At 41.3% G+C, this 27,969-nt stretch overlaps 1 protein-coding gene across 1 annotated transcript in view; it reads right to left on the reverse strand.

Moving 5' to 3' along the window:
- dpp6b (dipeptidyl-peptidase 6b) overlaps window positions 1–27,969 on the reverse strand; it is a 178,119-nt gene that overhangs the window by 114,781 nt on the left and 35,369 nt on the right. The window contains exon 2 of the mRNA XM_060928201.1: window positions 1,319–1,433. Coding sequence (XP_060784184.1) covers window positions 1,319–1,433 — 115 coding nt within the window. The remainder of the gene's footprint in view (window positions 1–1,318; window positions 1,434–27,969) is intronic.

Below are 27,969 nucleotides of genomic sequence, written 5' to 3' on the forward strand. Positions count from 1 at the left end.
TTCCCAGCTGAACCTCCAAAGGAAGGCGCCCAGGAGGTATCCTAATCAGATGCCCGAACCACCTCAGCTGACTCCTTTCGACATGAAGGAGCAGCGGCTCTACTCCGAGATCTCTCTGGATGTTTGAGCTCCTCACCCTAAGGCTAAGCCCAGCCACCCTACGGAGAAAGCTCATTTCATCCGCTTGTATCCCCAATCTCATCCTTTTGGTCACTACCCAAAGCTCATGACCATAGGTGAGAGTTGGAAGGTAGATCGACTGGTAAATCGAAAGCTTTGCCTTCCGACTCAGTTCCCTCATCACCATGATGGTCTGGTACAATGCCTGCATTACTGCCGACACCGCCCCAATCTGCCTGTCCATCTCACGCTCCATTTTACCCTCACTCATGAACAAGACCCTGAGATACTTGAACTCCTTCAGTCGGGGCAGTAACTCACACCCAACCCGGAGGGAGCACTCCACCGTTTTCCAGCAGAAAACCCTGGCCTCAGACTTGACTCTCGTCCCAGCTGCAAACCGTTCCAGCGCTTGCTGAAGGTCACGCTCTGAAGAAGCCAACAGAACCACATCGTCTACAAAGCGCAGAGATGCAATTCTGAGGTTCCCAAACCGGTTACCTAAATAAGTGACTTTGACTAAATTGATTTGGTTATCACTAAGTGTGTTCTATGATAACCGAAGCTGAAAAACTGTTTCGGAGTTTATTCTTCTTTCATTCTAAACAACATGAATGCAGGTTCATCCTTTCTTCATGTTCTCGACACTGAAAAACCAGCCGAGGAGCGTTTTTAGCAGCTCAGAGTTACACGGACAAAACTGCAGGTGAAAACGATGAATGAGAACGAGAGAAAGAAAAGAAAACCCTTCTGGCACGGAGACATGAAGCAGCAGCAGGTCGTCTTCGGTCACCGACCGTAACATAAAGCACAGGAGCCAAAATGACGCTTGATGAGCTAAAAATGGTCTCTGATGTCCTGCCAATTTCATAAACGAGTGGCGCTTTTACAGCGTGATAATCTCCAGCCGAGACGGGATCGTTACCCTAATCCACATTAAAGCACCATTACCGGGCGGAGGGCTGAAAAAACACTCACACGCATCTCTAGCTCGCTGTGCATCACATTTTGATGCACGGCACCTGTGAGGAGCTTCTTCTCACGATCGCTGGATATGCTTCCTTCCAAAAAAATCAAGAGAATTGTGTCAATTCTGGAATAAAGTTTGTGATTACGAGATGTCATAAATTGCGAGATAAACCTGCGCCGTTTGCTGCACGTGGAGAAATGGAGATTTTGGTTTTTTTGGAGGACTTACGTGGCGTCAGCAAGATGACGGAGGTGATGATCAGAGAGCAGATGAACAGGATGACCAGCAGAGCGATGGCTATTCCCTTCCAGTTCCTCTGAGGAGGAGCACTACCCACCAGCTCCTGTTAACACACACACACACACACACACACACAACTGATCATTACCACAGCACTGCAGAAATCGCCACTCTGACTGCTCACAAGGTGTTGATTAGTTTTCCTGAACAGCAGCTCCGACAGTGTTTATATCAATGCGCTGGTTCGGATACGCTCTATACGTTTCCATTAGGGCTGTAACGATATGCGTATCGAAATCGCGATCCGTATCGCGATACAAGACGGCAGAATCGCGGTACACCCTTTCAAACTTCTCCTCAGCCCAAAAACAGAGGCGCTTCCAAACTTCAATTTATGAATACTTTACTTTTTATTTAAATTACATTTTAAACTTACTTAAATTACTTTTATTTTTTTATATCTATTAGTAAGTCGTTTTTTCGCCGACCTGCGACAATCTTCTGCGAGTCACGCAACGTCCACACTCGCCACTGGCAGAGCATTCGTTTCTTTTAAGCGGTCGCCATTCTGGTTGCAGCGCGGGGAGCGAATCTGTAAACAAGCAGCTCATTGGCTGGCTAGGTGTGCCACAAGCCAATCACAATCACTTGACTGGAAAGGCATGCAGTGTTGCCAGATTGGGCGGGTTTAGGTGCTTTTTGGCTGGTTTTGAACATATTTTGGGGTGGAAAACGTTAGCAATATCTGGCGACACTGAAGGCATGTCTGCTTGGGCGGAAGCCTTCTGCGGCAGTTACATTTTGACACGCGAGCAATGTTTCACCATAAAAATTCCGTAATTTCCATCTGTTTTCCGCGATCACAGAAAATCATTGGCTCTATGAGAGTGAGACAGTGACAGAGCCCCCCCCCCCAAAAAAAAATCTTAACGGATTTACACGATTTGGAAAAATGACTTTTTCAGAACCGAAAAAAAACAGAGCTTCCGGCTCAACAGTATTATTTTGAGAAATAAAACAATCTTTGGATATACATTTGTTCATTTTTGCATACATATTACTCATTCTCTGCAGCGGTCTGAATTATCTGTTATTAAATAGTTAATGTAAGTAAGTAAATGTTAATAAGCCAAATTTACTACTTTAAAAAAACATTTTAAAAAAAATCGTGGGCGTATCGAATCGTGAGTCAAAAATCGCGATACGAATCGAATCGTGAGTTGGGTGTATCGTTACAGCCCTAGTTTCCATAGTAACAGCTCATTGACAGGGGCGTGTCCGTCAGGATGATAAACAGATTAAAAAGCGTCGATGTGGTGCAGGGCTCTGTGAGCAGTGACTCACACTGTTCTCCTGATTAAAACGGTTTTAATTCGAAACATCAAAATCATGAGTTTTATAGATTTGGGGGGTTTTAAAGTTTTGGGTTTTTTTTTTCCCCTCGGCTGCAGTCGTTTCCTTCAGATGAAAACAAACAGGCTGTAAATGTGTGTGGAGATAAAAACAGTGTGTTAGTGTCGGTGAAGCGGAGCGTTCGTTAGATGGAGCCTCGTTAGTGTTTCAGAGCCTGAGAGGAAGATGGATGGAGCGAGCTGGAGAACTGGGAGCTGTCTGTCTGTGTCTGAGAGAGAGAGAGAGAGAGAGAGAGAGAGAGAGAGAGAGGTCTGCAGGAGAAATCAGAAGTGTGCCGAGTTATTTTTAGGACAAGACCAAGAGAAGAAACTGAACTGACGTGAATGAATGAATAAATAAACAAAAATAAATAAATAAAAACACACAAAATATATTAGAAACATAGAGAACGAGTGGGGGGTGAGTAACAGAGAGAGAGAGAGGAAATGAGCAACAGAGAAGAAGAGAGAGACAGAGTTGAAGGAGAGACAGAGAGGGAGGGAGGGAGGCGGAGAGAGACAGGTTGAGGGGGAAGAGAGAGACGCGCACACACAGATAGAGGGAGGGATGGAGAGAGAGAGAGGCTGAGGGAGTGAGCAACAGATAGAGAGAGGTGAAAGAGCGAGAGGGGTTGTAGGAGAGAGAGATGATGAACAAAAACCCGGAGATGTTTGGATTCTGAGCTGCTGATGAACTGAAAATCACGTCCTCGCGGCTATCTGCAGGAAATTAGTGCAGGGCCGAGTAAAATTAAGGATTAATTTCACGAGTGGTTTTGAAAATTTCAAAATCACGAGTGAAATTGATCCTTAATTTTACTCGGCCCCATACGATTGCTTGTTTAGGGCCAAATTCATACTTCGGAAGCCGTTCAAGTTCACAACATTTGTCATTCACGCTTTCTGAACCAATCAGGGCGCGAGACTATCTTGCATGTTTGAATCAGTTTCTAAAGCGTCTTTCATCGTGACACAAAAACACTGCGATCGCACCTTGTCTAACTCGCAGCATTCATGCGCCGCTAGAGAGGCGTTCATTTGTCTTTCTGCGGCCCATTTCTGAAACGCGGAAAGCCAAAAATTCGTACTTTCTTTGGTATTTTCATTTTCGCTTGCAGCTTTCAATTGGTTTATCATTTCTTCGTCGAATATTGACCCATCCCACGTGACGTCACGACAAACGCGGCTGCCATTTTGGACATGAACTACCAGTAGTCTACCACAGCCGACAACGAGGAACGACGGCGAAGCATCGAAAGGAATATAGCCATCAAAGAAAGTTTTTACTTTCAGCAAGACTTCCATCATGCCATTACCTGGATGTAGTAACCATCAACACACAAGGCAAGATTTATCATTTTATCGGATCCCGACAGATGCTGACCGACGGAGAAGATGGATAGCGGCCATTAACAGGAAAGATTGGCAGCCCTCGGCATACCAACGCTTGTGTAGTGACCACTTTGTTGGAGGTAAGACGAAGAAAATTAGCCAGAAAAGGCATTACATTGCTGTTAACATTCTGTGGCGGCGAGTGTGTAACCAAATAGGCTAAAATAACCCATTGTAAACTCTTTGTTCTTCTGTAGTAGCTATTAGCTAACGACATTAGCTAACGTTGTGTTCCTTTGCTGTTGGTAGACTGTAGGACAGATCAGAGGTAATGTCCTACAAATAAGTGTTCAAAACAAGAGGAATATGTACAGTGGTGCTTGAAAGTTTGTGAACCCTTTAGAATGTTCTGTATTTCTGCATAAATATGACCTAAAACATCATCAGATTTTCACACAAGTCCTAAAAGTAGATAAAGAGAACCCAGTTAAACAAATGAGACAAAAATATTATACTTGGTCATTTATTTATTGAGGAAAATGATCCAATATTACATATCTATGAGTGGCAAAAGTACATGAACCTCTAGGATTAGCAGTTAATTTGAAGGTGAAATTAGAGTCCGGTGTTTTCAATCAATGGGACGACAATCAGGTGTGAGTGGGCACCCTGTTTTATTTAAAGAACAGGGATCTATCAAAGTCTGATCTTCACAACACATGTTTGTGGAAGTGTATCATGGCACGAACAAAGGAGATTTCTGAGGACCTCAGAAAAAGTGTTGTTGATGCTCATCAGGCTGGAAAAGGTTTCAAAACCATCTCTAAAGAGTTTGGACTCCACCAATCCACAGTCAGACAGATTGTGTACAAATGGAGGAAATTCAAGACCATTGTTACCCTCCCCAGGAGTGGTCAACCAACAAAGATCACTCCAAGAGCAAGGCGTGTAATAGTCGGCGAGGTCACAAAGGACCCCAGGGTAACTTCTAAGCAACTGAAGGCCTCTCTCACATTGGCTAATGTTAATGCTCATGAGTCCACCATCAGGAGAACACTGAACAACAATGGTGTGCATGGCAGGGTTGCAAGGAGAAAGCCACTGCTCTCCAAAAAGAACATTGCTGCTTGTCTGCAGTTTGTTAAAGATCATGTGGACAAGCCAGAAGGCTATTGGAAAAATATTTTGTGGATGGATGAGACCAACATAGAACTTTTTGGTTTAAATGAGAAGTGTTATGTTTGGAGAAAGGAAAACGCTGCATTCCAGCATAAGAACCTTATCCCATCTGTGAAACATGGTGGTGGTAGTATCATGGTTTGGGCCTGTTTTGCTGCATCTGGGCCAGGACGGCTTGCCATCATTGATGGAACAATGAATTCTGAATTATACCAGCAAGTTCTAAAGGAAAATGTCAGGACATCTGTCCATGAACTGAATCTCAAGAGAAGGTGGGTCATGCAGCAAGACAACGACCCTAAGCACACAAGTCATTCTACCAAAGAATTGTTAAAGAAGAATAAAGTGAATGTTTTGGAATGGCCAAGTCAAAGTCCTGACCTTAATCCAAACAAAATGTTGTGGAAGGACCTGAAGCGAGCAGTTCATGTGAGGAAACCCACCAACATCCCAGAGTTGAAGCTGTTCTGTACGGAGGAATGGGCTAAAATTCCTCCAAGCCGGTGTGCAGGACTGATCAACAGTTACTGGAAATGTTTAGCTGCAGTCATTGCTGCACAAGGGGGTCACACCAGATACTGAAAGCAAAGGTTCACATACTTTTGCCACTCACAGATGTGTAATATTGGATCATTTTCCTCAATAAATAAATGACCAAGAATAATATTTTTGTCTCATTTGTTTAACTGGGTTCTCTTTATCTACTTTTAGGACTTGTGTGAAAATCTGATGATGTTTTAGGTCATATTTATGCAGAAATATAGAAAATTCTGAAGGGGTCACAAACTCTCAAGCACCACTGTATTTGTCTCTTAAATCCAGGCCGTTCCCTGTAATCTCTAACAGCGGTTGGAGAAAGTAATGGCAAATAGTGAGTGCACAAACCATAGAAGGTAAACTGTACACAGCGCCAGGGCAGTGTGATGGTATGTCTACTTTTAGATTGTGTTAGCTTATCAATGAACACACTCGTCACTCGACGAGTTTCACGTCTTTACGACGGATACTTAAATGTGTGTTAGGTATCATTGTTGCAGTCTAAGCAGTCATTGTAGCAGCTAGATGAGCGAGAACCGAAAGGGTCTGTGCCATAAACCGTTATTTCTGTACGGTGTTGCTAATGTGTCGTTACTGTTGTTATTGCAGGCAAGAAAAGCAACAACCCCTTATCTCCGGACTCAGGGTTTCCCCAGGTTTGACCACCATAAATTTAAGACTTTAAGACCTTTTTAAGACCACTTAAATGAGAATTAAGACCTACATCGCACCCATTATGTGGTCGTAGAACACCAGATTAAATTCCCAATAATGACAAATGTTTTATAATAAAAGTATTTTTATTTGAAAGTTATATACTTAAGTCATTATGTGCATTGCTTGTCAAATCTTCACATTCAAGACAAGCAAGACCGAATTTTGTTCTGTAAGACGTTTTGTTTTTTTCCACAGGAGAATGTTGTAGCGACTTCCGAGTCTGGGAACACAGCCTTAAAGAGTTCGCTTATGCCCTCGTTCGAGCTGTACGAGTGGTGTTCCGTAATTGTTTTTTAAAATCCAGAGCACCTCTGCCCGAAGTGTCGGGGTTCCACCGACACCCATCATGCCACTGCTCGGCCCTTGTGTTGTTGCTAGCCTTGCCGATGGTGTCTGGCTTGGCTGATGCTGCTGACGTTCGACAGTGGTGCTAGTGCCAACTCCAGGTGCATTCGGAGGTTGAACCGTGCAGAACTGAGCGATGTGCTGGTGGCGGTGGAAGGCAGATGCAATGTGCTTTGAGCTCATGTGAGACTCTAAAGCGAAATGACCTATAGTGGACAACTTGAAGGCCTTTCGACAAACACAGCATCTTGCTTCAACGTCGCTTCCAGGAACCTCCCTCACCCAATCACGATATCTTTCATCTGGAAGCCACTGCTGATTAAAACGACACTTCCCCATGCTGCGATTCGCGGAGTCTCCTCTCCACCACGGACTCCGACAATTGCGCCGGCGCGAAAATGTATCAATATTGTTTCTTTCTTTGCGCATACTCCAAGAAGTTCACTGATGTTACGCAAAACCCACGTTTTCACATCGTAGAATAGTATGAGTAAATTTAAGACCTTTGTTTAAAAAATTAAGACTTGGGCAAAGCAATTTAAGACTTTTTAAGGCCTTCATTTTGGAATATTAAATTTAAGACTTTAAGACTTAAGACCCCGCGGCTACCATGGCAGCGCTCGAAACTAACGGTGTCCCGATGTCCCGGGGACCATAAAAAATGTCATCGGGACACAAAATTATCATATCTGGGACAATCCCGGGACAATGGAAAAAAATAGATCTAGAAAAAAAGTTCTACATTAATATTATTTACAAAGCCGTAACACATACGTAGACATTCACCTAATTTGTCAATTTTAATTTTAAAACGTTAGCAGCGAAAAATACATTAGTAGCTACACTTTCGATGCACCTGCATCCGTAGGCTACAGAGCAGCGCATTCTGTTCTAGAATCTTCGGCCGGAGTCCGCATTATATGGACTTGGAATGGAATTGCTACCGCACACGCTGCGCCGACTCTTGCCAGAACAAAAATGCTGAAGTGGTTGAAGCGGACCGACCGCGGGGAAGAAACTGAAAGCCCAGACATAACGTCTCCGGGACCTTCAGGATCCAAAGTGTCATCGCCTGGTCTGCAGGCAACGCTAGCGACTGAATGAACTTAATGAACACTGTTAGACACGTTATAATATACAACAGGAATGATGTGGATGATATTGACGGAAGATACCGTTCAACAGAAGAAGTGAGTTTTCTTGGTGTCTTTCTAGTTCAGAAAGTTTAGTCAGTCAGCAGCACAACTAGGCTCGGACCTGCTGGCACTATGCTGATGGTGCTAACATTCGCACCCACGTTTCGGCAGCGAAAGTTCATAAAAATGGATAACGGAAAGTTCATAAAAATGGATAACGGAAAGTTCATAAAAATGGATAACGGTAATGGATAACGGTAATGGATAACGGAAAGTTCATAAAAATGGATAACGGAAAGTTCATAAAAATGGATAACGGTAATGGTGAAAATGATAAGTTGGCCTTATATATGCCAACAGATATTGAAGGTATAAGTAGATGAAATGAACATAAAAGGGGTCTTATTTTCAACTAAAGTGTACTGCAGATGTAGGGAGTTGAAACATTTTCTGAATGAGCTAGTTGGCCCCTTTAAATAAACGGGTATCTATTCATACAGTGAGATCGCCAAAGTTTAATAAACTGAAAATGCAATAACTGTAATTTTGAAGTAGATGATGTATAGGACATGTGTCGCTTGTGTCTTGTGACTTATTGTAAAAATGATATAAAGGGTTCAAAATCGCATAGTTACAAATATAATAGTAACTTCATATGATAATATTAACCACTGGTTATTTCAGAGAGGGAAAAAAATGGGGACACTATTGCTTCCATTCGGGACAATACAACACAGAATTCGGGACAACTGGGGGACACAAAGAAAAAAAGTTAATTTCGAGCCCTGTACCATGGGACTACGTGCCCAGCGTGTTCAAGTATCTGACGTCTCCACAAAAACGACGGGCAGAAACCAGCCTTGAGAAGTTTCACCAACGTCAGGATCTTAAGAGTCCACTTCATGTCCAAATTGGCGGTCGCGTTTACGAAGGTCACGTGAGTGGGAAGGGTCAATAGCGAAACGTGGCATTGCAGAGTCGGCCATTTTGTTGACAAAATTTGCTCATTTTTGTAACCGTAACCAAGCAACGAACTAGCCAATAGCATTTCAGAAATACGGCCCCGCGTTAAGGGAAAAAAGCCCTCCTTGACTGACCAATCAGAATTGAGCAATTTGGCCCCATGTATTATAAAACGAATTAAAGGCGTGATTCTACACCCTGACCTTCAGCTCAACATCATTCCTCTCAACCCTCTGGAGCTTAAAGTCCGTATATGGATCAGTTTTCAATTATTTTATTGTTCAGCGTCTAACAAACCCATTTCACCATCATTACTGTGCTTAGTTTTCTTAATTACTGTATACCCGTCAATAGTGCTTCATGATTTTGCCAAAAAAAAAAGATTCCACTACACACACGGTACGGTATGTTCGAGTGTAACTGGTTTCCTGCTATAACGATAGCGCATACATGTCAACCTATACGGAATGTCCGTATTTTATACGGATTTGATTCAATAAACGTAAAGTTATACGGATTCTTTAAAAAAACTTCAATATTTATTTAGAGCTATAATCGATTCCCACGATGATAAAAGAGCGCATAACATTTACAAACGTACTGTACGCCACAGACAGCCAGTAAAGAGTCTTACAGTATGAAATCGCGCGTTATCTTGTAGTAGCGAGACTTCGTTCCACTTTTGATCATGCGCACACCGCATTGCGAGAATCCCGCCAACCGTGAAGTCATAGACATATAAACATAGACGCCGCCTTGTGCGTAGAATCATACGTCATCCTCGCCGCCATATTGGATGTGGCAAAGTGGAGATTCTTCAGTCGTCTCTGGTATAGCGTCTAGACAGTAGCGGAGAATAAAGATGCCTCATTCATGTGCTGCGTTTAACTGTACCAACAGGTTTACCGTCCAAACGAGATCACATGGGATTACCTTTCACAGGCGAGACTGGAAAAATACTTTTCATTGTATTTGGTCATTATAACGTAATTTTACGAACAGATTTTTCTGACTAATATGAAGTCTCGCGCATAATAGCCGCTCGGTGAAACCTGTCTCCAAACAATGAAGTATTTCCTTCGTAACTACGCTGATAACACTTTGTGTTTTTGTCGAACATTGGAGCTTTGTATTCATTCTGAAGGTTTATTGTTATTAATATTGAATAAAAAGTAACTGGGATACATCATTGTTCAAATTTTAGGTAAATTATTTTAATTTGCATCTTGTACGGATTTTTTGGAGGTTGGTTATACAGGTTTGATTGACCAAAGGTTGACATGTATGATAGCGTATGCTCCTCCTCCTGAGTCCCGCCTCTTCCTGTACTCCACAGAACGATTAGTGAACACTGACGAGGTTCTGAGGAGCAACATGCAGTTTGTGGGAACCCTGGTGAGCACAGAGCTGGTCCGTCACCATTCACTACAGTCACTATACAGAAGGGATGATGTTCAGAGAGTCGGTCTTTATTGTCCCATTCCAGGCATCGGAGTCGCCCTGCTCGCCGTACATCATCCCACTCACTAAAGAAATCAATCCTCTGATGCACGATGTTGGGTTAAAAATCATTTCACTGCTTCTGATAAACAAATAGTCGTAGTTGTTAGATATGACCGCCACAGAAACGTAAACTCTGTCGCATTCCTAAGATGAGAATTCTGTAACTGACCAATCAGAATCGAGTATTCACCAAAGCGTAAGAGAACAAAGACACGAAACAGACTGTACCCAGGATGAGCTCAGCCGCTCGCAATACGTTACTGCGTCCCATTAGCTGGTTAGGGGTTTTCTGGACCATAAGGAAATAAACAGGACCATAATGTGCAAGTGTGTCGCCGTGTAAAAGTGGAGCACTGATTAAAGATTAGAACAACGATGAGGAAGAGATTATTAAGTACCAGGTTAAACATCCAGATCATATTTTGATTGATTATCTCAGAATAATAAAATGTTGAAACTGGGCGTCTGTAGATTTCACACTTAAAGCCATTTTTTGAGAGAATTTTCTGAAATATAATCGGATATAAATATAATGTGCTTGGGGGGGGGGGGGGGGTCGTAACGAGGTGACGAGTAAGAAAGTGATCTGATGAAGTCTGGGAGCGAATTCACTGCGAGAGTTTCAGTAAAAAGCGTCGCTCCGTCACTGATTAAAAAGGTTTATTCAAAAACACACGCTTTAGATACAGCTGGAAACACTTCAAAAAACTTCACACTTTAGAGAGAGAGAGATGAATATAGATCTGGATAGAGAGAGACAAATAGATACAGAGAGACAGAGTGAGAGAGAGACACACAGATAAACCGATATAGTGAGACACAGACAGACAGATAGAATGAGAGACAGATAGATACAACCCCGATTCCAAAAAAGTTGGGACAAAGTACAGATTGTGAATAAAAACGGAATGCAATGATGTGGAAGTTTCAAAATTCCATATTTTATTCAGAATAGAACATAGATGACATATCAAATGTTTAAACTGAGAAAATGTATCATTTAAAGAGAAAAATTAGGTGATTTTAAATTTCATGACAACACCACATCTCAAAAAAGTTGGGACAAGGCCATGTTTCCCACTGTGAGACATCCCCTTTTCTCTTTACAACAGTCTGTAAACGTCTGGGGACTGAGGAGACAAGTTGCTCAAGTTTAGGGATAGGAATGTTAACCCATTCTTGTCTAATGTAGGATTCTAGTTGCTCAACTGTCTTAGGTCTTTTTTGTCGTATCTTCCGTTTTATGATGCGCCAAATGTTTTCTATGGGTGAAAGATCTGGACTGCAGGCTGGCCAGTTCAGTACCCGGACCCTTCTTCTACGCAGCCATGATGCTGTAATTGATGCAGTATGTGGTTTGGCATTGTCATGTTGGAAAATGCAAGGTCTTCCCTGAAAGAGCCGTCGTCTGGATGGGAGCATATGTTGCTCTAGAACCTGGATATACCTTTCAGCATTGATGGTGTCTTTCCAGATGTGTAAGCTGCCCATGCCACACGCACTAATGCAACCCCATACCATCAGAGATGCAGGCTTCTGAACTGAGCGCTGATAACAACTCGGATCGTCCTTCTCCTCTTTAGTCCGAATGATACGGCGTCCCTGATTTCCATAAAGAACTTCGAATTTTGATTCGTCTGACCACAGAACAGTTTTCCACTTTGCCACAGTCCATTTTAAATGAGCCTTGGCCCAGAGAAGACGTCTGCGCTTCTGGATCGTGTTTAGATACGGCTTCTTCTTTGAACTATAGAGTTTTAGCTGGCAACGGCGGATGGCACGGTGAATTGTGCTCACAGATAATGTTCTCTGGAAATATTCCTGAGCCCATTTTGTGATTTCCAATACAGAAGCATGCCTGTATGTGATGCAGTGCCGTCTAAGGGCCCGAAGATCACGGGCACCCGGTATGGTTTTCCGGCCTTGACCCTTACGCACAGAGATTCTTCCAGATTCTCTGAATCTTTTGATGATATTATGCACTGTAGATGATGATATGTTCAAACTCTTTGCAATTTTACACTGTCGAACTCCTTTCTGATATTGCTCCACTATTTGTCGGCGCAGAATTAGGGGGATTGGTGGTCCTCTTCCCATCTTTACTTCTGAGAGCCGCTGCCACTCCAAGATGCTCTTTTTATACCCAGTCATGTTAATGACCTATTGCCAATTGACCTAATGAGTTGCAATTTGGTCCTCCAGCTGTTCCTTTTTTGTACCTTTAACTTTTCCAGCCTCTTATTGCCCCTGTCCCAACTTTTTTGAGATGTGTTGCTGTCATGAAATTTCAAAATGTCTCACTTTCGACATTTGATATGTTGTCTATGTTCTATTGTGAATACAATATCAGTTTTTGAGATTTGTAAATTATTGCATTCCGTTTTTATTGACAATTTGTACTTTGCCCCAACTTTTTTGGAATCAGGGTTGTAGATAGATAGGAGTGAGACACAGACAGACAGACAGACAGACAGACAGACAGACAGACAGGAGAGAGAGAGACAGAAATAAATAGATACAGTGAGACAGACAGACAGATAGATGGATACAGTGAGTGAGACAGACAGGACAGACATAAATGATACAGTGAGACAGATAGATTAGAAAGAAAGATAAACAGATACAGTGAGACACAGACAAATGGATAGAGATGGATAAATAGATAGCTAGATATGGAGAAAGAGTGAGAGAAAGAGAAATAAATAGTGAGACAGATAGATAGATAGATAGATAGATAGATAGATAGATAGATAGATAGATAGATAGATAGATAGATAGATAGATAGATAGAGAGTGAGACAGACAAATAGATACAGTGAGACACAGACAGACAGACATGATACAGTGAGACAGATAGATTAGAAAGAAAGATAGACAGATACAGTGAAATACAGACAAATGGACAGAGATAAATAGATAGATAGATAGATAGATAGATAGATAGATAGATAGATAGATAGATAGATAGATAGATAGATAGATAGATAGATAGAGAGTGAGACAGACAAATACAGTGAGAAACAGACAGACAGACATGATACAGTGAGACAGATAGATTAGAAAGAAAGATAGACAGATACAGTGAGATACAGACAAATGGACAGATAGATAAATAGATACCTAGATAGATAGATATGGAGAAAGAGTGAGAGAAACAGAAATAGATAGTGAGACATAGAGTGAGTGAGTGAGTGAGTGAGTGAGTGAGTGAGTGAGACACAGAGACAAATAGATACAGACAGACAGACAGACAAATAATACAGTGAGACACAGACAAATGGATAGATAGATAGATAGACAGACAGACAGACAGACAGACAGACAAATAATACAGTGAGACACAGACAAATGGACAGACAGACAGACAGACAGACAGACAGACAGACAGACAGACAGACAGATAGATAGATAGATAGATAGATAGGACACACAGACAGACCAACCTCAACTGAAGCTGGAGAAATTTTTGGGTCTTCATTAAGATTTAACAAGAAGAAACAAAAGCCAGCGTGAGGACGGGATTAACACAGACAGACAGAAAGAGAGACACACACAAACCGAGAGAGAGAGAGAGAGAGAGAGAGAGAGGGAAGCAGGAGCTGAGAAGAAGTGATGGTGAAGCTCAGGGTGAGGTGTGATGTGGTGTTTGTTAGAGAGATTTATTCCAGAAGGTTCAATGTTTTCCGCAAAAGACCAAACAGTGACTCTGGTTCTCTCCTCACATCTGAAGATTTATTCACACGAAAACATCTCGTACAGATGTGAGGAAACGCGTCCCAGCACTCTGAGTGAAAGTGAACATCTATCATACTCCGCTAGAACAGATCTCAACTGAAACGCCACACAGTTTTTGGCTCCTCATTAAGATTTAACAGGAAGAAACAAAAGGGAGGATGGGATTAATGTGCAGCTCAGCAACCGGCTCGGGGAAGCTCGTCATCAGCGCGCACGCACGCACACAGCTCATTTCATTTATTTTAAAACAGGAAACGTCTTGTAAGAGAGATAAGAGAGGGTCAGAAGAAAATGGCCAGATTGGTTGGAGCTTTTTTGCCAGGAAGGATATAATAACTCATATAATCCATCACTCTTTACAACTGTGGTGAGCAGAAAAGCATCTCAGCACATTGGGTTCCGCTCCTGCAGCCAAGAACAGGGATCTTAGAATCAACAACACGTTCCTATTAAAGTGGCCCGTATTTAAGTCCTCGTTTTGTTCGATGTTTCATAACCCCAGTGTAAAAACAATGGAAGACGGTTTGTTCATCACAGTTCAGCCTGTGGTTATTACATACCGTAAAGTGTACACAATGGACTAAGTGAAGTACCCTCACTAGTACAGAACACACACCATGTCCTTTAGGGCTCTGTTTCAGACACAGCATCCGACTCGTGTTCCTCTCGACCTCTGGCTCCGGTAAACCGATATCTGACCTTCTGTCTACTGTTTATATCCATTGCACGAAAGGTTCATGCTTAGGTTCCTAGAAAACCGAAACCCTCCTAGACGTGGGTCAGTCTCCACCATCCTGCTCTGACCAGGACGCCGAGTCCGTGCTTCTGAGATAAAGGCAGGAAAAAGGGCAGTTGTCTGGGTGGATGGGAGGGGCATACTCTGTCTCTATGGAATCAATTTTGTGCCAAAATGTTCATCCAATACTTTTGAAATATCAAACAAAAACGATAAATTAAAAAAAAATTTTTTTTTAAAGTCAATTTTTTTAGACTGGCAAACAAATTATTCGTGTAATCGTGCAAAATATCAGTCTATTACTCTTCAGAAACCTTTTATTTTTGTTCCGCATCTTTCTCAGTTTTTTTTTGATGTAATTTATTTTGGTTGCGATTCCAGCTCTCTCGTTTGCGCTCCCTGACTTTTTGCACAAACTTCACATGTGGGCGGGCTGTCCAGGAATGCATTCCCATTGGCTAACTTGTGTTTGACTGACAGCTACGCTCAGCCATTCCCTACTCGGATTCTGGCGGACTGTTTGACGAGTGACCGATCCGTTGACGGTAAACAAGGATCGAGTGGACTTCAGTGGCGACTATGATACTGAACTAATTCAACAAAGTGTAAGTACGGGACAAATGTGACGCCTCACCAAATCCAGGGACACATGTCGGCCGAAACGAATCCGAGATAATCGCAAAAGAAGCATTTTTTTTTTCGAAATTTGTGATTTTTGTTTTTTTCCATCATGTGCAAGTTGAGATCTTGAAGAATGCAATCAGTATTTCAGATAATAGATTGTTTTGTTGGAAAAGCATACATTTTTTTTTGCAAATTGTCTCGTTTTTGTCAGGACTGTAGCCTGCTGGGGGGTGTGGGTAAATTACCATATGGGCCATTCACATGATGATTTAAGTCTTTTGGGGGGGTTTTTCCGCGAATCAGCTGTATGATACGAGCTGAGCTCGTGGCTACTTAAGCTGCATACAGGCGTGTGATTTCACTATGGAATGAGGAAGCTAAACAGAGCGCAGAGGAGCTGAAACACCGCGAAGCAAACAGACGCACGGTATTTACATCGGAGATAAACATTTCTAGCAAAAAAACGCAACCAAAAGAAAAAGTGTTCTAGGACTACATTATTCCATCGGAGGCATTGGTGTGTGCAAGGCGCCGTTTCTCTTTCTGATGGGGTGAGTTTATTAATCTAAGGCTGTGTGGTTATTTTTGCATGTAACGGAGAGTGTTGTGGTTTGGTTACATGAAACTAGTGTTGTGTTAGTTGTGTCATCATCGTGCTATCTTTCTTTCTTTCAAACGGTGTGAGTAATTTTTCAACCACAAAACGTTAAAGTATACTTTAGGACTTATTTTTGTACTTCATAATTGTGTTGGGCATACTTTGCATGGAAGGAAAATTGACGTGGTGATCTTCGTTTACATAAAAGTAGCATCGTGCTAGCTAGTAGGGGGTAGGGCTTTCCTTAATGTCATGCAGATGAGCACTATTAGGCCACTCATTTTTTTATTTTTAGGTTAACGGATTTTTTCAACACATTTTAGAGTACGTCGGTCGAAATAAAAAAAATGTCAATGTCTGTTTTTTTCTTTTTTTTCAAATGGCAAATTTTCAATGTCGGGATTAGAAAATTAGAAAATAAAATAAATTAAAGACATACACACACACATACATACATACATACACATATATATATATATATATATATATATATATATATATATATATATATATATATATATTAGGGCTGTCAAAAGATTAATTTTCTTGATCGCAACTAATCTCAGAAATTTCATAGTTAATCGCGATTAATCTTGATTTACTTTGCATGTGTAAAATTGATGTTTTGCAGTAAGACCGTTCGAATCTAAAGTTAAACCCACAATGCAAAGTATTTCTGACCATTGTGTCTTAAACTGGAATAAAATGAAGACAGAGACAAAAGCAGAATTTATCTTTTGGCCTTTTTTATTTCAAAAAGAGTATAGAGAAAGGAAAACAAGTATTAAGAATGAATGACTGGCTACTGCTTGACACAGGGTGCGTTTTACTCTCGTCTTGTCGACTTGTCCGTCTGGATGTTTTTTAAATTCAAACAAACCATTCAGAGGTCCAGAAAACCGTTGCTTATCCATCACAAAAGAGGACTAAACTGAAGACAACAGCGTGTCCTTCCATGCCAATGCCAACGACTCGATGGAAACCACACGCTTCCGCTCGAGCTGCCTACGGATGCGTAGAAGGAACAAAAGACTAGCAAACTCGAAATTAGGGTTGGGCGGTATCCAAATTTTGATACCTTTAAACTGTCTCTGTGTTTTCCCGGGGTATACGGTATTACCGAGAAAAAAATAATATTTTGTTTCAGCCTACTGTGTAACGTGCGCCTATGCCTCAAATGTACTATTTAAAAGCAGCATAGCGAATTTTGTGCATTGATGAATGGATTAAGAGATATTTCAAAGCATCACGCAACTCTTCCTTCAACTTGAAAATAGCATTCAACTGTCGTTTACACATGTCTGCGTTGAAACACCATTTGCAGCACTATTTCACCTACTCCATCAAAAAAAAGTACACGATGAGCAGGATCATACCCTTTCAAGCATGGGAAATAAAAAAAGAAAAGAAAAAGAATCAACCAACACCCAAGTCCGTTTAGACTGCGCGATAAACCATATTCTTCAGCACAAATGAGGCGAACCTAATTCAAATGTGCGGTAGCTGCACAAGGCAAAATCATATGGGCCCACGTCATGCCATGGCGGGGAAATTAATAATCAAATGGCCTTACCTTGCTTAAAACGTTGTCTTGATCACATAACTCCTTACAATTAGTCCACTTAAATCCATACGGTTTAACACACCCAACAAAGATAGCAAGCGCATTGCTAATTCCCACCAGAAACCTAACAGTTTACGCTACGATGTTTTCTTCCGTTTCTTCAGTAGATGACATTTCAAACGTTTATTACCCACATCCCAAATGTCATACGTTATATTATTTTACCTTGTTGTTACTCATGTAACCTACTCAAAACACAACTCATTGGAGAGATCTCGTGGAAGTGGAGTACCCCAGGCTATGGTGTGCCTTAGGGGACATATTAGATTTTTCGTTTGGTTTGAAACCAAAATACTGCCACACTGCCGATGTTGTATATATATTTATTTTTTTGCCACTAACTCGTTATCTTGACTTGCCATCTTTCAACCGCGGTCTCAGTCTCTTTTTTTTTTTTTTTTTTAGATAGGACAGTATAGAGAGACAGGAGATGAGCAGGGGAGAGAGAGACGGGATCGGGAAATAACCTCGGGTCGGAATCGAACCCGGGTCCCCGGATTTATGGTACGGTGCCTTAGCCATCTGAGCCATGACACCCGCGGTCTCAGTCTCTTGCGAAGCTTTCTGTCAGACTCCAAATGTCACGCAGGGTTGCCATGGTAACGACATAAACAACCCTGCACGCGATGAGAACTTCTTTAGGAAATTGATAGAATTAGTGAAAATACGATCACACAGTTATTCGGGATGATCTTCAATTTATTATTTTATATTATGACCTCATGTACTCCATATTTATTTAGATATTATATATTTTTTTAAAATGACGGTAATGAGACCGATACCGTTGGTACTTTTGGATACCTCGGGATACCTTCTTACCGTAATACCGCCCAACCCTACTCAAAATAGCGCGTTTAACCGAAAATGAGTTTAATTAATACAACCAGAGGAGCTGCATGTGGATGGTAGAAGTGCGGAAAATGCTGGTAAACTCTGATCGCGATTAAAAAAAATATTCGCGATCACAATTTACATTAATCTAATCGCGATTAACGCGTTAATATTCCCAGCCCTAATATATATATATATACACACACACACACAGTCACTACAGTTATACTTAACACAAATATTAAAAATATGAAAAACGAATTTCAACTTTTAATTTTTAATTCTTAAAAGTTCAGACAGAAAGCTTTATGCCCAGGTTTCATTGGAAACAAGTTGCATCAACAGAAGGTAGAATTCAGAAAATGCAAAAAGATTTAAATGTTTTATTAAAGTTCAAGAAAACATTATGAACAGTCACTAATTACTGATGAGCAGGTTCGACACATATAAATTCTATTCAGAAAATAAAAAGTTGGGCATAACGTCCCCTTACGACGGCCCATCCTGGCCGGTCTGGGGCATTTGCCCTGCTATAATATATTAAACATTACAATATTTACTGAGCGATAATACGTTGAATTATTGCCACGCTTTCATATTTAGACCATCTAGGTCTAATTTGTATTAGAAAAATATAATGCTTGTACTAAGTTATAGATGTATAGTGAATGGTTTTGATCACTGATTAGTATTCCCAGGCAGTACTTACTTCTGTGAAGGCAAGTGGTCGTATGAGCGCGATGCTGCCATGAGCACATCGAGTGCTGACGGATGTCTGACATCCAGTTCACATTCGATAGCGCCTGTGCTGTCTCCGTCTTCTTCAAGCTCAAATCTCTGACTCAGGTTACCACTGGCATGTCGAGCACTGCTCTAGTACCGGTATCGGATCTGGGTCAGTCCATGAAATGATGTTACTTTTCATTGCTCCGGGTTTACATGATCATTTCATCTTTAATTTCCATGATTTAAAGAAATATTTAGCAGATTATCCATAAATATTGTTTGAAGAAATAAAATAAATAAAAAAATGAAGTTTTCTTTTGAAATAAAGAAATGTGAAACATTTTCTTCCCCTGTGACTGGACACGGATGACACGTTTAGTTTAGTTTAATTTATTTGTCACATAAAATATAGATTACACATAAAATATAAATTACAACAAAAAAAATAAATATATACATGTGTATAGCAAAAATAAGGAAAAAGAAAAAAAAATAGATACAAACGTGACAGGAGAAGAAAACAGGGCGTAAGCCCCAATTGACATTCAACCCCCACAGATTACAAAAATATAAAGACTTATGACGCATTTAGGATAGTAAAAAAAAAAAAAAAGGGGAAAAATATATATATATATATATATATATATCATACGTTACGGAGGATGGTACAAAGCGAGTTTCTCAAAGAAGTGAACAGATATTTGTCTTTTGAAGGAGATTGGCGTGGGGGAGAATTTTATAGCAGATGGAAGGCTGTTCCATAATTTAACAGTTCTTGGAAAGTAAGAGTTCCGATAGTAGCTTTGCTTGTGATTGAAGAAGAAGCGGAGATCAGCTGGATGGAAGTTTCTGGTGCAATATCTAGGATGTAGTTGGAACGAGCAAACTAGCTAAACTATCACTAAGGCCGAATCCCATTTCACCCCTTGGACCAACCCCTTGGCCCTTCCCCTCCATTTTGCGCGTTCACGTGAAGGGGTAGGGGTATCCCAATCCCAGTTAACGCGGAGGGGTAGGGGAAGGGGTAGGGCTTCTGTACCCCTCCAAACGGAGATTTTCCTGGAGCTGACTCCGAACGAAGGGGTTTGAGTGATTTCCCACAATGCTATGCGGATTTCAGCGAGATTTCATGCGGATTTCAGAAAGATGGCGGTTCCCACGGCGAAAGATTGTCATAAATGTATTTTCTCCATTATTTACGTGTTTTAAGTTGTTATCCAGAGGAAACAGGCCGCTTGATTCGCTTTCGAGCTGAGAATGAGCAGCGATTTCTGAAATACAAGCTGCTGCTAAAAAGCTTTGGGAGTGAGTATCGTTTTCGGTTGCTTGACTGCGTACGTTTTGTTCTGTTATTCTCGCTTTTATTGTTTACATGAGTGTTCTGACACCTCATTCTGTCGGATGTGGTGCACGAAGCGCCAAAGATATCCCATTCAGTGGTTTTAGTTAACAAATCACACCCTGCCAGCAGAGATTTCTGGTTCTGGCTCTGACTGTAGCGGCTGGTCGCAGCCAATGACGCATTTGGTCGCGTTTTGCTAACGTAAACGCTGATGGAGGTACGCGATGACGTATGCGATCGTTGAAGGGCTATCCCAATACGTAAGGGTTGAATTTCAAGCCCTATCCCTTGTAGCTCAGTTTCAAGGGGAAGGGCCAAGGGGAAGGGGGAGGGGAAGGGGTAGAAATTAGAATTGGGATTGGGCCTAACAGTACCGTTTTTGATTTTGTAAAGCAAGACAGCGTCACTGATTTCTCGGCGATACTCTAAAGGGAGAAGACTGAGCGACTTAAGGCGATCGGTATAGGACACATCAGGGGGGTAGTTCAGGATAAACTTTGTGGCGCGGCGCTGAATGTTCTCTAAAAGAGCCTTGTGCTTAGCAGTTGAAGGTGACCATATGCTTGAGGCATACTCCAGGCGAGGCCTAACTAAGGTGCAATAAAGCAATTTCCTTGTACTTTGGTCATAGATGTCGTGACAGACCCGCCTCACCAGCCCAAGCATCCCGTTAGCTTTTGCACACATGAGCTCTAGATGTGGACCCCAGGACAGATCGTTTGTTACAGTGACTCCGAGGTCTGTTACTTGCGCTGCTGCATCCAAAGTGCGGCCACACAGCTGGTAACAGTGCGGTGGACGCTTTGTCGAACGCTTCTTGGACATATGCATAACCCTACACTTAGATGCGCTGAACTCCATACCGTGCTCTATACTCCAATTATACAGTGAGTCAAGGTCACCCTGCAGGGAGAGAGACGAACTTGCAGACTCTATAGAGCGGTAGAGCTTGGAATCATCAGCATAAAGGGCAATATCCGAACCATGCTGCACGTAGTTTGGCATGTCGTTTGCGTAAATCAAAAACAGCAGGGGCCCGAGGATAGATCCCTGCGGGACCCCTGATGTCACCGGCAGCCAAGAGGAGGTAACACCCTCAAGGACAACGTTTTTTGTGACATGGAATATTTGCTGACTTTGAGCTTAAATAAACCTTCATTACTTTCTGAGAATTTCAATAAAATTAGTTTCATGGTACTTGCAATTTAGTTTTACACTCGCATAATAAAGTTAAGAAGGTTCTATAAACTATTTAGCTTCGAATTCATCCACTAAAAATAGGTTGCGAACGTAACATTGTGATGTCCTACTGAGTTACGTTAGAAACCAGGCTTATAAAAAATGATAAAACGAGTTGAAATCATGATTGATGTTTTTAATATAAAGAAGAATATACTATAAAACGATGTAGGTAGAAAGAAATTTAAACAAACGGCAATAAAAGAAATTATCGATGTTTTTTCTCACATCCTAACTTGGCGTCCACTCACTTCCTGGTTCGTACACAACCTGCGAGACCTATTTACTCAATCTAGGTCAGCTGAACTGACGCGAGAGAACTTCTCGCGGGATCTCGCACACCACAACACGTGCTCTCGTCGCTATCAATGGCATCGGCCAGCAAGAGCAGGTAGGTGATATTATCAGCGTGTCCAGCAAAGTTACGCTTAAAACCATGTTGCGTTCGACCGACAGTTGGTGATATGTGATAAGGAAGTCTACTATGTTATTGTGACTTGTAGAACACGACGATATCATCTTACAGCTAAACATTTGTCACAACGCCGACAATCTGATCGCCTGTTTTGACGGGAAGATTTTGACTTATGTTTTCAGACACTATTCGCTGTCGTGTCTTTGTTACGTTTATCAGCCGTTTTGGCAGTGTTTATGATGTTGAACTAATATTTCTAATGAATTCTTATTCAGTGTTAATGTTTAAAGTAAGCAAATAAAAGCAAAAAATTGATTTTATCAATATTTTTCCTTTATTTTTAAAAGCTTGTTCGTGTCCTTGTTACATTAGCAACTGGGTAAATATTTATGGATTTTATCGTACATTGTAGAGCAGGAGTTCTCTTAACAACTAGGTTATATTTTCTTATATGGTCAATGCTTCATGGAAATAAAAGTTGTTTTCAGTTGTAAATTGTTTTAAGTGACTCCCTCTAGGTCACATTTTGGTAACCCCATTTCATGGACTGACCCATCTACCCTCCTTCGTGGAAGCGTACACACATTTGATCATTTCTTTGCTTACATTTAATTCTTGTGATATGTATTCACCGACGTTCTGTCCACTTAACAAATCCACTCGATGAAACGATTTGCGATCTCCGCATGAAATGCTGACATAACAATCAGAACTGACTGAAGCCATTTTGCCATCACGCTGGTGAATTCGATAAGCAACTTCCCAATGGTAATTGCCAGTATCCCAGTCGGAAATTTACAACCCCGATTCCCAAAAAGTTGGGACAAAGTACAAATTGTAAATAAAAATGGAATGCAATAATTTACAAATCTCAAAAACTGATATTGTATTCACAATAGAACATAGACAACATATCAAATGTCGAAAGTGAGACATTTTGAAATTTCATGCCAAATATTGGCTCATTTGAAATTTCATGACAGCAACACATCTCAAAAAAGTTGGGACGGGGCAATAAGAGGCTGGAAAAGTTAAAGGGACAAAAAAGGAACAGCTGGAGGACCAAATTGCAACTCATTAGGTCAATTGGCAATAGGTCATTAACATGACTGGGTATAAAAAGAGCATCTCGGAGTGGCAGCGGCTCTCAGAAGTAAAGATGGGAAGAGGATCACCAATCCCCCTAATTCTGCGCCGACAAATAGTGGAGCAATATCAGAAAGGAGTTCGACAGTGTAAAATTGCAAAGAGTTTGAACATATCATCATCTACAGTGCATAATATCATCAAAAGATTCAGAGAATCTGGAAGAATCTCTGTGCGCAAGGGTCACGGCCGGAAAACCATACTGGGTGCCCGTGATCTTCGGGCCCTTAGACGGCACTGCATCACATACAGGCATGCTTCTGTATTGGAAATCACAAAATGGGCTCAGGAATATTTCCAGAGAACATCATCTGTGAACACAATTCACCATGCCATCCGCCGTCGCCAGCTAAAACTCTATAGTTCAAAGAAGAAGCCGTATCTAAACACGATCCAGAAGCGCAGACGTCTTCTCTGGGCCAAGGCTCATTTAAAATGGACTGTGGCAAAGTGGAAAACTGTTCTGTGGTCAGACGAATCAAAATTTGAAGTTCTTTATGGAAATCAGGGACGCCGTGTCATTCAGACTAAAGAGGAGAAGGACGACCCGAGTTGTTATCAGCGCTCAGTTCAGAAGCCTGCATCTCTGATGGTATGGGGTTGCATTAGTGCGTGTGGCATGGGCAGCTTACACATCTGGAAAGACCCCATCAATGCTGAAAGGTATATCCAGGTTCTAGAGCAACATATGCTCCCATCCAGACGACGTCTCTTTCAGGGAAGACCTTGCATTTTCCAACATGACAATGCCAAACCACATACTGCATCAATTACAGCATCATGGCTGCGTAGAAGAAGGGTCCGGGTACTGAACTGGCCAGCCTGCAGTCCAGATCTTTCACCCATAGAAAACATTTGGCGCATCATAAAACGGAAGATACGACGAAAAAGACCCAAGACAGTCGAGCAACTAGAATCCTACATTAGACAAGAATGGGTTAACATTCCTATCCCTAAACTTGAGCAACTTGTCTCCTCAGTCCCCAGACGTTTACAGACTGTTGTAAAGAGAAAAGGGGATGTCTCACAGTGGGAAACATGGCCTTGTCCCAACTTTTTTGAGATGTGTTGTTGTCATGAAATTTAAAATCACCTAATTTTTCTCTTTAAATGATACATTTTCTCAGTTTAAACATTTGATATGTCATCTATGTTCTATTCTGAATAAAATATGGAATTTTGAAACTTCCACATGTAGGTATCATGCCGCCATCTTGTGTCAGAACTACAATTCCCAGTCCACTTCCGTGTGACCTACGTCACGCGTGGGCGGGATCATCTACGTCATCATACAAGGAAACATAAAACAATGGGACAACGCTTCCATCTCTGCTCTCTCACGTCTGGCTTCCGATGGATCTGGATGTATAAAGAGGCGCTCTCCACCCCAAAAAGACGTCTTCTTTCTTGCAAGATCCATCACTCAGCGCGATTTTCCTTCTTACCCTTGGCAAAGGTAAACTCTAGAGTCGCGCGATCTTTAAACTCAACCTGAGTTACAACCGGTTTACTTGCATTAGAAGTGACGTCACGACTGCAGCCCAGGCAGTTAAAAGTTAAGAAGCGATTGAATCCTTTTTAACTCAAAGCGCTGTGCATCTTATTCTGATCAGAGACTTTTCCTCACGAACGCTGAGGTTCGGACCAAGAACCCTCTGCTTTCCACGGGAACCACCCAAGTGCTCCGTTCGACCCGAAAGTTTCTCCGCCTCCATCACGAGCGGCTCACGTGCTCCCACGGCGAGGCCCGAGACTACACCGGCGAATAGTTCTTCATATCTTGCTAAAGGCAGGATTAAGTAAGATTTTGGCATTTGGGCATAATTAGGATAGTCTTAGGAATTTGCTTTTATTTGAAATAGTGTGAATTTAAACCCAGGTTTATTGTTACACTGTTGAACACGCAGCGTGTTGATTTATTTTGGTTCTATGTTCTCTCAATTGTTTAATAGATAGGCTGCGCATGCTTCTCTCTTTTATTCTTTACTACTAACATATAGTTCTCATTATTATACATCTTGATGTCATTAAGATTTCAGTGGATTCAGTATGGTTATGAGCTAGTGGGTTAGCTACAGCTTCGCTTTTGTCTGCTTAGCAACACAAAGCTAATCAAGGCCTACCATGTGCTCAGCAAGCCATCAGGCCTAACAAACACACTTTAGCTAGGCTATAGGGCCTTTCACAAACACATACTAGCAACACAAGGCTAATCTAGGCCTCCACCACGTGTAGTTAGCTACACGAGGCTAAACACAGAGCTAATCCTTTGTTCTGTTTAGATAACATTCTTTTGTTTAGCTACCAACAAGCTAGGCCTCCACCACGTGTAGTTAGCTACACGAGGCTAAACACATGGTCAAGTCCTTCACACTCCCTCTCTCTCTCTCTCTCACACACACACACACACACACACACACTTCACTGCTTGTATATATTGATTTATCTTTTTATCTTTGTATAATAAATTCATTTATTAAACAAACTGTGTTTATTTGTGTGAACAACATCTGAAGTCCCCAATTTTCTCAAAGAATTCAAAAAGGGTGCAAATGTTATATAATATGGTAAGTGATCTTAATAATTTGGAAATGTACCATAATTTAGCTGTTTGGTAATTTATTATTAAGCACCAGGATTAATGGTATGATTCACTAAATGATTCCCTAAATGATTCATTGAACAATTCCCTAAATGATTCACTAAATGATTCATTGAACGATTCACTGAACGATTCACTTCAAATGAGAGTGATTCTATGGTATGATTCAATTCAAACGAGTCAAATTAAATGATTCAATGGGATTGATTCATTTTAATTATTGACCTTCAAAATTTAATGAGACTGATTTAACGAGATTGATCACTTAATATCAATAATTAACTGATTGCACCCACACACATCATTGCATTCCGTTTTTATTTACAATTTGTACTTTGTCCCAACTTTTTTGGAATCGGGGTTGTACAACGAACAGTGTTTACAACATGTTATTCCCCAGTGTTAACTGGGAAAGGCTTTTTTCCCCCCCGATACCGACCTTGACCCTTTGCAAGTCATCTGCGGTTAGATTGTTGCACACCGTGACCATGGTAGGATATGTACCGAACGCAAATGTATACTCGTATTACCAGTGGGAATTTTCCCACCGAATGCAGTAGATCTATTAGTACTGGGTATATAATGCTGTTACAAGGAAGCTATTACGTTGTCAAAAAAAAATCATTAATCTACTAATTGCAAGTTTCGGCGGTTCAAATAAAAATAAAAGTACACATAGACTTTTTATTTTTTCAGCGGTAGATTTTAATCTCACGTCGGCGGATCCGTGAACCTAAAAATCAAAAATGAGCAGCATTATGTGCCCGCCCTGCACCCAGAGTAGCTGAGATGGAAAACTTTGAGGGCGATTTTCTCCCTTTTCTGTTTTAAGAGGTATACACTTTCAAAAGGCCACACATTCTTCAAATATTGTCAGATCTCCACATAGAAGGCATCATTGGAAAGCTTAGAAACTGGACTTTCTGAATCTGTCAATAACTCACAATGCCCCCGGGCCGACATGTGTCCCTGGAGTCTGTTATCTGACACAAATGTGTTGCAGTAGTACACAAGTCCACTCGATCCTTGTTTACCGTCAATGGATCGGTCACTCGTCAAACAGTCAAACACAAGTTAGCCAATGGGAATGCATTCCTGGACAGCCCGCCCACACGTAAAGTTTGTGCAAAAAGTCAGGGAGCGCAAACGAGAGAGCTGGAATCGCAACCAAAATGAATTACGTCAAACAAAACTGAGAAAGACGCGGAACAAAAATAAAAGGTTTCTGAAGAGTAATAGACTGATATTTTGCACGATTACACGAATAATTTGTTTGCCGGTCAAAAAAAATTGACTTTTTTTTTTTAATTTTGATTTATCGTTTTTGTTTGACATTTCAAAAAGTATTGGATGAACATTTTGGCACAAAATTGATTCCATATGTCTCCCGTCACTCACAGCGACACTAACCAGTCATGACTATGATCTCTGTGAGCTCATGTATGAAGAAGAGGGCAGATAGCACTTCCCTCCTCTCACGACAGCTTTTACAGAGCGCTCTCTTTTTTCAGAAAGCTAGCCTTTCTATTTCTAAATGCAAAAAAAAAAAGTTTCCATTTCAATTTTGTGAAATAATGCTTTCAAATTGTGCATAAACGCTTTTTTTTTTACAGTACATGTTCGCACGTTTCCATTTCTCATTTTTTTTAGTTTGCAAGTTCAAACCCAGCCAGAGGAAGCTAGTTTGGCTAACATGAATGCAAAGTTCTACGAGCATTTGGTCTGGCCAAGATATTAAGCCCAACCGTTTCCCAAAGGCGTGGTTGACCCGCCTCCCTAAAATGCCTCAGTTTGCTACTGGTCGAAGCCAGAAAAGGCTGTGACGAAGCTTAAACCAATCACATCACTCTTTCCTCTGACGTATGTGACGCGACGGGGCTAACTGGTAGATTAAACTCTTACCGAAGCCGGTCGG

Source organism: Neoarius graeffei, chromosome 1 (genome assembly GCF_027579695.1).
Source record: "Neoarius graeffei isolate fNeoGra1 chromosome 1, fNeoGra1.pri, whole genome shotgun sequence".
Taxonomy (NCBI): domain Eukaryota; kingdom Metazoa; phylum Chordata; class Actinopteri; order Siluriformes; family Ariidae; genus Neoarius; species Neoarius graeffei.